The sequence below is a fragment of the Gavia stellata genome, chromosome Z, assembly GCF_030936135.1.
Source record: "Gavia stellata isolate bGavSte3 chromosome Z, bGavSte3.hap2, whole genome shotgun sequence".
Taxonomy (NCBI): domain Eukaryota; kingdom Metazoa; phylum Chordata; class Aves; order Gaviiformes; family Gaviidae; genus Gavia; species Gavia stellata.
In genome coordinates, this window is record NC_082637.1 from 36,324,112 (window position 1) to 36,335,163 (window position 11,052).

General features: G+C 37.9%; 1 protein-coding gene across 1 annotated transcript in view; it reads right to left on the minus strand.

Annotated features, from left to right (window-relative positions):
• The window catches only part of ZDHHC21 (zinc finger DHHC-type palmitoyltransferase 21), a 33,238-nt gene extending 23,039 nt beyond the window's left edge, over nt 1-10,199 (minus strand). Inside the window, exons 1-6 of the mRNA XM_059834081.1 lie at nt 10,168-10,199; nt 6,946-7,032; nt 6,829-6,858; nt 5,894-5,992; nt 3,035-3,146; nt 1,864-2,002 (exon numbers count right to left, since the gene is read on the minus strand). Of these exons, the coding sequence (XP_059690064.1) occupies nt 1,864-2,002; nt 3,035-3,146; nt 5,894-5,992; nt 6,829-6,858; nt 6,946-6,982 (417 nt within the window). The 5' untranslated portion in view covers nt 6,983-7,032; nt 10,168-10,199. The remainder of the gene's footprint in view (nt 1-1,863; nt 2,003-3,034; nt 3,147-5,893; nt 5,993-6,828; nt 6,859-6,945; nt 7,033-10,167) is intronic.
• Nucleotides 10,200-11,052: the final 853 nt, after the last annotated feature.

Consider the following 11,052-nt stretch of genomic DNA (forward strand, 5'->3'; position numbering starts at 1 on the left):
GAAATCTTACTTAAACAACAGATTTCTTCACTAATACAAAACTGCAGTCTTTCTGTATCCCTTTGAACTTGAACGCAGCTACAACAAATCAAAATAGCTCCCTCAAATCTCACAATGGCTGTAAAACAAGATGAATATGAAAAGCCCATACTGGATTTCCAAACTGGAAACAAAGAGAAAAATATAAGTACTCCACTTTAAGTGACACATTTTACAGATCTGTCTCCGTTTACAGGGCAGTGTCTATGGAAAGGTGCTCTAAGCAGACAGCAAATTCTTCTCTTTTCCATATTTCTAGAGTCCCTTAAACCATTTAAATGGAAACATTAATACAGATTAAAAAAATTTAAAATTAAATTCCTTTGGAATAGAAGCTATTTTAAGAGAGATTTGCAAAAATCCTCAACTTTGGTACATTCCATGTAATAAAATATTGGTATCTATCAACTTGAACACAATACTTTTATCGGTTCTGGATGACCCAAGGAGTACAGTCTTCCTACATTTTCAGCTCTCCTTTGACACATCATCTTCACATACACTTTCTCGGGAACATCACATCCACTGCAGTCTGATATGCGAGCAAATAAGAAGCTTGGAAGGCTATGCCTCAATCTTTTCCAGAAATAGAATGTTTCAGGAATATTCTTATTTTATACCATTTAAGACACAAAATAATATAACAACAAAATGGAAATGGGGCTTGCCTTACCCATAACCAAAGGCCAGTCTCCAGCAGCCTTGAAAGAGGGGTGTGATGTCACCAGCAGAGAGTGTGCTGGTGTGTCACATCAACGTGGAATAAAAAAATCTGCAGCACTTCAGTACTTGGAAAAAATCTCAACATTTAGAGTACACTACCTATTTCTGGTATGGTCTTAGTCTCTTCACTTAGGACATCTGGAATGTTACCTAATTTTGAATATGCTTTAAACTTGTTTTCTATGTTTTTCTCTTTAGTGCGCTTGTATTTGTTATAGTCCAGTACAAATACAAAGTGCATTTCAGATTTTGGGTAGAAGTTTTTATGTTTCTTCATAAGCAAGATCTCATGACATTTTCTTCAAAAGAAAGAGTATCAGGTTTGCTGTTCTAGCACTTTCAAGCATTCAGCAGCTTTCAAGCAAACCTCTTGAATATTCTGAACATTACAAATAATAGACATAAATGAGCCCCAGACAGAGACTTTACAACCTCAATTCCATAATGGAAGAAATTCCACAATTTTTTACTCTATTCCAATCTGTAAGTCCATTTTCTCTGTTTGTGTGTTCAACTGCATTTTGCTGATGACAATATTTTGAAATATGATAATGGCATAGAGCCCAAGTAAAACAAACCAAACTTATTTCTCCCTTAACCCACATGACCTTTTCAAAGCAACACAAAATACTGCTTCAAAACCAATGTACGTTCTTCTCCTTTCAGAATAATCATGTGGTTTTTCTCATTTTACTGGCAATATCAGCATTTTTAAATAGGGACTTAGGATAGATATATACTTCGCATAAATTTACTTTGGAGAAAGTAAAAAGAAATTTGAATACACCTAACATAGTTATCTTGCTTCTTCCCAGTATTCACTGATAACTTCTAAAGGAACCGAACTGGTTCTGTCCTCCTTTCCTAGATTTCTAAGAAAAGTAATGCTGTGTTTTTAACACACAGAAATCATATAACCTTTTAGAATGATATTTTGTTACTTACCATAAATCAGTTTGCTCACTTGACAACATATACCTAGATGAACTCTCTTCACTGTCAACAACTGAGCCAGCAGAAACATGTAGTAACTAGATACCAAAATAAATTGTATTGCAGTACTAGCTATTTATTCACTTCGTAGAGAAAACAGATTCTTACCCAGTTTTCTTTTTCCAGAGGCAAAAAGTAGTAGTAATGGCAGAAATCAAGTATCAGTGTATAGGAACTAAGGATCTGAGTGTAGAAACACAGCTGTAAAAACAGCCAATGATTGTCTTCACCGACACAATTATTAATCCTGCAGAGAAACAAAGTGTACATATATAAAGACAGAAATGTAAACACTTTAACACTGCAGTTACGACATTGTGAATAACAGAAGTTACTATTATTTACAGAGCAAACATAAGAACTATTGAATAATCACTCCATTCTTAATCAAAGTGATGGTCTGTATGTTAGAGATGGCAGTTACTGTAAACAGTGGTTTCCTTACACTGCCACGTAAAGTTTAGGTTGCATTACTGAGATCACTGCTTAGAACATGAGACATATTTCTCCATACCTTCATATAGCAAAGATACTCCTGCAATTTTAAGTAATACTCAAGCAACAATATTATTTTTTAAAAGTCTGCAAAATTTCACAGTAATATGTATTATGTTCTGCTACTCAACACATTTCACTGATTGTGCACTATGTAGAGTCCCAAACCTGGAAATGCAAATGAATAGTTTGAAATAAATGTCATCACAAGATATCCCAGTGACAAATAAGCATAACTTAGGGTGGTGCCTAAGAGACAGAAGACAGAACAGGCATCTCTATTCAGAAACTCCTTCTGTGTACTCCAACATAAAGGAGTGAAGGAATCACAAGGATTCTAGAAATATTAAGTACGAGATTCAAATCCTTTGAAATCTAGGTCTAGTCTGCTTCACAGAAGTAACATTGATGCAAAAAATGTGTTTGGGGTGCAATTTCATACAAGCACAGACATCAGTACCAAGCTAAGCCATAATGACAAAAGCACTATACTGACACTGTTTTCTGAAGTAGTGATTGACAAAAAGGGTAGTTTGAAAAATGGCTAAATCAACAGAGGAGGATCCTGGTGTCAGCTGACACTGACACTGGCAAAATGACAATGATAAAATGTTACACTGCAATGTAAGAAAGTCTCAAAGCTGTTCTTTCCCTGCTCTGAATGCCTAAATGATTAAGCACTGCTGAGAAAGAAATATGACAAATGAACAATACTCAAGACCATGAACTTTGAAATGATTCACTAAAACAATAGTGATTGTTAGAACAAATGTCCTGGTCTTACCATGGACAGTGGTGATCCATCCTCCTCACGCAATGTCCACAACGACTGCAATGGTGTGAACGCTTTGGTCTCATCATATTGCATTTGTTACATAATTCCCAATATTCTCGTTCTAGGTGAAAATGTAAAGACACCTTAGAGAGATTTAAACTCAGTACAGCACGCTCATCATAAATCTACATGCTAGTGATTCAAAGAGAAAAGAATTCTTACTATGGTCTGAGAAGGGTAAGCAGCATATAAAAGAACTTTTTCCCATTGTTACCTTAATTAAACTGGAAGACAATACTGCCACTCTGTGCCAGTTTTCCTCTCCAAAATCCTCTCTCCTCCTACATATTTCTAGGGAGTAGTTATTACAGCACAAAAGCTGTCACTCAAACCAGGAAAACCATAATTCAATTATTTTCTTACATGTCTACTGTGAAAAAACGTATCTGCTAGGCAGAACCATCATGCAATCTCCCTGCCATTCCAAAACCTCCTGAGGAAAAACCGACTTGAATTTGCTAAAGCTAGTGCTAACTAAAATAAAATACACAGTGAACACCTCAGGAGCATCTTCCATCTCAAAGCATTTTAGGACATGCATCTCACAACATGTAATTTTACACATAAGGCGACCAAAGAACAGATAGAGGATAGTCTTGTATTTAAAAATATACACTATTTTTGGATGCCCAATGTGAGATTCTTTAACCTGATCTCCAGAGATACTGAGTAGCTGAAACTACTACAAGCTACTATTGCTCAGCTTAGCTATTATTTATCTCAAATTGCACCACCCAGATTAGACGAAGCCTTTGAAAATGAGAATTCAAATGATATATTCAGAAAGTTCATCTTCACATGGGAAACTAATCACACCAACACTGTAATACTTCCATTCACAAAAGCATATATTTTCTGTCTTTAAGGTGCATGACTGAGAATCTTAAATACTTTGACTGGTTACTTCTACCTAAATAGAATTGCAGAAAAATTTCTTAAATCCTAGTGGAAAATAAAAATAAGCCTAGTTTTTACCGTAGGGCATTCTGAAATGTGATACAGTAAAGCATTGTTTCTATGTAAACAAAATAAAGTTAAATTTAGCACTTCTGAGCCACCTGCAGGCAGCTCTAATCTTGTCTTTCTTGCTGCAAAATAACATTTGGACACTGGAAGTAAAGCAGCCCAATATCTGAGATCATTAAACTAGTAATAATGCCAGATGGAAAATAATTTGCAATCTGTTCCCATAAATCCAGGGTCACAAAGGTGTCACTCCCTAATAGGGTAGCTACTAGGAGAGTTCAGAAACACCCCAACCTCATTTTTGCATACAATTTATACCATGCAAAAATGTATTTTCCTGTCAACCTAGAGAATAACAGAGAACTGAAATGCTACTTTAGAAAGTACAAAACCACTGATAGAGCACACATCAAATCACAATATCAATGTCACAGTCAACCCTAAGTGTTCCATCTTCAGAAGTATCTATAAAGTATCATTACCACATGAAATGAATGGAGCACGAAGAGGTTGGAGAGCTATTCAAAGAGATCCATTAAAAGAGAAATAAACGTGTGCACAAGGGAATTTGTAGTCATCCTGGTATTTTGCAGGTAAAAGAACATTCAGTCATAAATGTAATTGCCTGTAACTGTACCGAGTGTCTTCGTTCTCCAGCTTGGGTTGCAGAATCCATGTTGTTCTTCCTGCAGCAAGAACTCGTGAGTGCAGAACCCAAGCCTGAGCCACCTTTTGTTTTACTGGATCAAAGGCTCAGTTACCAGGAGCAGAAAGAACACTGATATGAGAATTTCTGCAATCAGTGTTTCACATCTGAATCCCAGGGAGATACATTCCTTCCTACTATCTGCTGCCTAGTTGGTGCACATTGTAACATCAGTGCCTAGGCTAAACAGATCATGTTTCCAAACACATCATCCTAGATCTTTATCTCACTAACATCAGGAAAAGAGAGCACAATGTTACTCCTGGCATCCACCACATTGCAAGACAAGACTGAAATATTCACCCCTCACTGCATTTGATACATTTTCTACACTCAAAAAGTATTTTCTGTTAATGTGACAAAGCTCACGCTGTTTAATAGCCCTATTCCATTCTAAACTGCTATGTAAAAGCTCTATGCATTAGACAAGCACCTTAGTAGCATCAAACAGTTCATAAAAATATTGCCTTTCTCTGTGAAGGATTATTAAGGTTTTTGAATTCCTTCCAATTTCTGGAGCATTGGACACCCTACGGAAATTGTGGGCTAAATTCACAAGGATAAAAGGGAATTCTCAGCATGTTAAGTTGCTACTCTATAGCAATGCAATGTAATTAGCGTAACATTTGTTTGGTTAACAGCCCGTACAAACATAAGTCACTGAAAAAAAATGTGTAAAATATGCACAGGTAAAATCCAGCGTAAGAGTACCTTCTACCAGCACTTTCAATACCTTATAAATTTACTTAGATAAAAGCTGTAGGATTATAATGACTAACCATCTCTAAACATTTTTTTATTAAATATTATCAAGTTAGAAGTATATGCAATATGTTTGAAAGCCTAGAATGCAAAAAAATTCTTCCCATGGAAAAATTTCCTAGCAGAAGTTCCTACATAACTAAACTTCTGATGGAACACAAGTTGTTAAAAAGTAGTTTTGAGTCTACACAAGGGAAAGTGCTAGAAATTTACAAGTTAAAACTACTGACATACTGATTTTAATTTTATTAACAACACTTCAGCAGGGACAGCTCATGGTTTCCATCAAATCTCACAAAATCAAATTGATTCCTAATTATTTTGAGGACATTAAAATAACTTTTATTCAATTATATAGAAACAAGTTAATATACCTGTAATTGGTATCTTTGGGTTTTCAGGTAGCTTTCCTGGATCAGCTACTGAGGCTCTTAGTAATGAAGCTATACAAAACAATGAGCAGAAGTAATAACCTGTAAAAATAAATAAGCATTTTTTAGTCTTTTTCGGGTGTACAGTATCAGGTGTACAATGTATCTACTAGACACTGCATCAAAAATATAGATGCTCCAGTGCTGAGTCGGAAATTATTCAGCCTTCTCATTCAATTCCAGTTATATTTTTGGTACTATACAGTCTATAATATTAAGTACTCCCCAGTCTTAAAAAGAGAGACGAAAAGTTAGCAGTGAACACTGTTTTGATAGCACCAGCAGGATGCCACTATGGCCTTACTACTGTATTTAAGAAGTTCCTCCATTGTCTTTTTAAATAAGCACCAACTATTCTATACCTCAAAGCCTCTATGTGAAAGGACATTCCCAATAGTCCATCTTCACTTTAAAGCTGGTTCCAGCTAAAATTCAAGTCTTTTCCCCAGCAAAACCTATTAGCATAATTCATATTAGCTGACCCATCCAGAGTTGTATGACAAAACTAACAAAACTCAGTTTGTCAACCGTCAGTACCACCACCCCAAATTCTGACAAGCACTAAGAGTTGTGGGCCTGGTGGGCCTGAAATTCTGTCAACAAGTTCTAGCTACAGGATCTGAAAGCCGTACTAATGCTTTTCCCCAGTTCCCACACAAACTAATTTTACCATAACACTGTTGAAATGAATAAGATGTCTCAACTTCTTACAACACAAAAATGTAGGATGCAGCCCAGTTACTCTCATCCTTTATCTTACCCTTTATCTTTATCCTCCACCTTATTCTTTATTTTCTGACCTTTCTCATATATGTTAACTACTGCCCAAAGGTATTATTTTTACTAGTAGAAAAAAGGGATAAATTAAATGGACTTACACAAAATTGCCACAACTGAAATATGTCCCTCTTCATAGTGAGGAAAAAGGATGACTTTTGGAATGAAGATTGTATTGTACAGCCAGACAAAGATAATTAGGCCCATGCAGCACCAACCCTGAGGGTCAACCACAAAGTGAATTCGTCGTCCCATTGAACACAAACAGGTAATAATCTGTCACGACCCAGGAAGAAAAGATTATCCTAGAGTGACAAATTTAAAAAAAAAAAAAAAAAAGGCAAATTAACTAGTATCATGCAAACTACAGAGTTCCAAACACATTCAAATAGGAAAAAAACCACGAACTGTCAGCTATTGATTTTAAGGAATTAAATGAAAACTTACAGGCATTTCACATACACTGTTCAAGTACCAGGAAGAGAAATATTTTATGATTTCATTAATTAGTTTTATCTTGCTAAAAAGTAACATTTATCATCAAGATGCAAGTAAAACAAGTACCTGGGAAAACTATTAAGTAATAGCTAAAGCAAGCAACAGTCAACCAGCTGGCAGCAGCAATGGATATAAACATTAACGAAGTCTCCCATCAAAATAAAAAGGTTACAAAGCAAACAAGAAATACAGGGAATGATTTATGTTATACAAGTATTCATCCCAACTACATATCATAGTGTCCCAATTATATTTCAAGATTATTTTTTAAAAGCTTATATACTAAAATCGTCACAAGCTTCCCTAGGAATCTGTCATTTTTCCCTGCTTAAAAAACCTCCTCATGGCATTTATAGCAGAGCAATAGAGAAAGGAACCACACTACCCTAACATCTTCCATGCAGATCATTAATAGGTAATCATAAGCTATGTGACATTTTTCCACACTTGTTCTATGCACTATTTGTCATAACTCTTTGTTTGCTGTATTCCAGTGCAACAGTGTTCCCATTCAAGTAGAGCAGTGTTAAATGCTTATTTTTATCCTAAAAATGCATCAAATTTGCTAATGCTTGTTTTATAAACCCGTGTTGCATACTGAATACAGCTACTGTGCCCTTAAAACTCTTTTTAAGTTCATGATAATCATAAAAACTACGCAGGCCTACATTTACTATTCTTTTTTAATTTTACTATATGTAGCATGCATGCACCATAGTCTGTCGTATAGATGGTGTTAATATACTACACATATATGTACAGTTTCTAGACATATAAATTATGTAGTATTATACTCCTGAATCTGCCAGTTCTTAATGTGCCTCTGTTGTAAGTTAGCTTTGGCAACCAGCAGGTTTAGAACTAAAAAACATTTTATATCCTTCCAAATGTGCACTGATGGAGGATCTGTCTCATCAAGCAGAGAAGCTGTGGGAGGAGGTGAGCAGACTGTACCACATCAGGGATGCTGAAAAGTAGATGGACCAGATCCCCTCCAAGGCCCTGCAGCTACAGAAACCCTCACTGCACCGAGATGCAGGCAGAGCCTTAGCTTGTCAGGCTGGGCATGGAGATGCAGAGTCTGGCAAAGCCTTGGAGCTTGCAGCTTCAGCACCAGGAGGAAGGTTCCTGCTCTGCTTGAGCTCTGATCTACAGAGCAGGTTCTGAGCCCTGGCAGCAGGCAAAGACAGGGAGCTCTGTCCAATGAAACCTCCAAGCTGGCTGTGCCCAAGCCCTGTGGCAGCGCGGGCAGGACAGTACAAGGAACAGTGGCAGGAAACTCCCTGCTGCAGGGTCAGAGGTACCTCTGCCAGCCCAACCTGTCACGTGGCAAGGTGTACTGATTGCCAGGGGCTTGGGTCCTGGATACCATGGATAGGCTATTACTGAGACTGGTAGTAGTCTGGCCCTCAGACTATTACCCTCAGCTGCTCTTCCATATGAGCACCATGGATATGGCCAGGGGAGACCAGGAGCATATCAAGCATGATTACATGGCTTGGAGTACGAGGGCCAGGGCCTGGGGACTAGGTGGTGTCTCCTTCATCCTGTTGGTGAAGGGGAATGACTTGAGCAGTAGACAGACCCTGTGGACTAATAAGTGGTTGTGCAGCTTGTGTCAAAAGCTGGGACTCAGCTTTTATAGCCATAGGACCTTCTCCAAGGATCAAGACCTGCAGGGGGGCGGGGGAGGGGAGGATCCACCTGACACTATGTGGGGTAAAAGCATCTTTACTAACAGGCTAGTCAATCTGCTACAGGAGGGCTTAGACTAGGAACAATGGGAGAGGGAGGTGGTGACCTGCAATTGAGTGAGGAAGTGGTGGTCAGGGTTTGCGAGCAAAGGATGCAGTACGATGTGGACAACAGAGATTTTATAATCAACAAAACAGAGGTGAAATGGGGCCACATCAAGTGTGTGCACACACTTGATACAGAAACACCACTGGGATGGGGTTAGGAAAGCCAAAGTCCACCTGGAGTTGAATCTGGTGAGGGATATTAAGGTCAAAATGGAAGTACAGGCACACGAGCAGTGTAAGGGAGGCTAGGGGAAATGTGGGCCTGCTGCTGAATGGGGTGGGGTAGCTAGTGAAAGGATACAAAAAGGTCAATGCACCTTCTTCACCTTGCTCTTTACAGGTAAGACCTGCTTTCTGGAATCCTGGGCCCCTGAGACCAGTGGGAAAGACTGGAGCCAGAAAGACTTACTCTGAGTGAGGGAGGATCAGATCAAGAAATGTTTAAACAAACTGAACACAACACTTCCATGGGACCTGATGTGATGCCACCATGAGTGCTGGGACAGCTGGCCCTGTCATTGTGAGGCCACTATCAACTATCTTTGAAAGTTTTAAGCTGATGGGTGAGGTTCCAGAGGACTCAAGAAAGCATCAACTCTGTTTTCAAGAGCAACAAAGAGGATCCAGGCAACTACAGGCCTGTTAGCCTCACCCTGATCCCTGGGAAGATGAACCAAATAATCCTGGAAACTGTTTCCAAACACATGAAGGACAAGAAGGTGATTGGGAGTAGTCAGCATGGATTTACGAAGGGGAAATCATGCAGACTGACAGAAACACAGAGGCTAAAAAAACCAAAGGCAGCTAGAGAGGAGTCCATCTGTTTTCCATCTTACCAGGGCAGCAGAGATTCCATGACTTCACAGCACTTCCTCAGAAGGGAAAATAACAGCTCAACAAATGAAACAGAGAGATATAAGTACCGAAATAGTTGTTTCGGGGTGACCTACTAAGTATAATGTGTGAGCAATAAGCAGTGAGAGAGGTTCTGGAGAAAACAATAAGAATGCCTATAATGAAAATATATCCCAGATTTTTATAACTCAATGACTAACTTTTGCCTGCATGACATTTTTCACTTCCATAATTAAAAACCAAAACCAAAACAAAAACAAACACACATCCTCTCCAGTCCCATACCTTTGATGGCAAGTTCCACTATTAAGTTGGCACTATGCAAAAAAAGGCCCCATTCTCAAGAAAGGGAGATTTTTCATCATCGTCTTCTGTATCTTTCCTGAAAGAGGCAGAAAAGAGTGTGATACCCAAATAATCATCATTACTGTCTTGAAAGGCAGCATATAATAGATTACCTTCTTTTCTGTTTTTCATACCTCACTGAGTAGAGCCTCCTCTCAAGCTATTCACAGAGATACCCAGATCCTTTGCCTCTCATGTCTGAACTGCCATGCTGATTCTAAGAACCATTCCTGAAATTTCAGTTCTAGGCCATTTTACAATTTAAATATAGATTTAGAAGGTTAGGAGTGTCCAGAGGAAGGTATACATAAAACTGCACTACTGCCAGTGCATTTCAGTTACTTTAAATTGTGATACACTTGCCTCCTGAATGCCTATTCTAATGATAAATTAAGTTTTATACTTTTCACTATACTTTTGTCAGCAATTCTGCATAAACAATGCTAACATATTGACTTCCTCCAGCAAAATGAGCTTTATTCCCTCACCCTCTTGGTTTATGTACCATACATGAATCAAGAGAGGGGGGGATAAAGAAAACCTAACACATGCACATTCTGATGATTAGGTAGAAAGTACTAGATTCCAATTTAACTCAGAGACAAGGTGAATTTATAGTCTTCTCTTTTTAAACATACTTTTAAAAAACATTTCTTTACTCTTTCAAATACAATGTCAAAAGAAAGGAAGACTGATCTCAAATAATTCTGTTCTTTAGGATGCATCATTTCTGGTAAGAGTTAACTACAATATGTAGAAGAAGAAAGTCTATGAGCAGATTCACAACAAATCAGTTGAAAAGAAACAAGTGATTTATATTTGTAT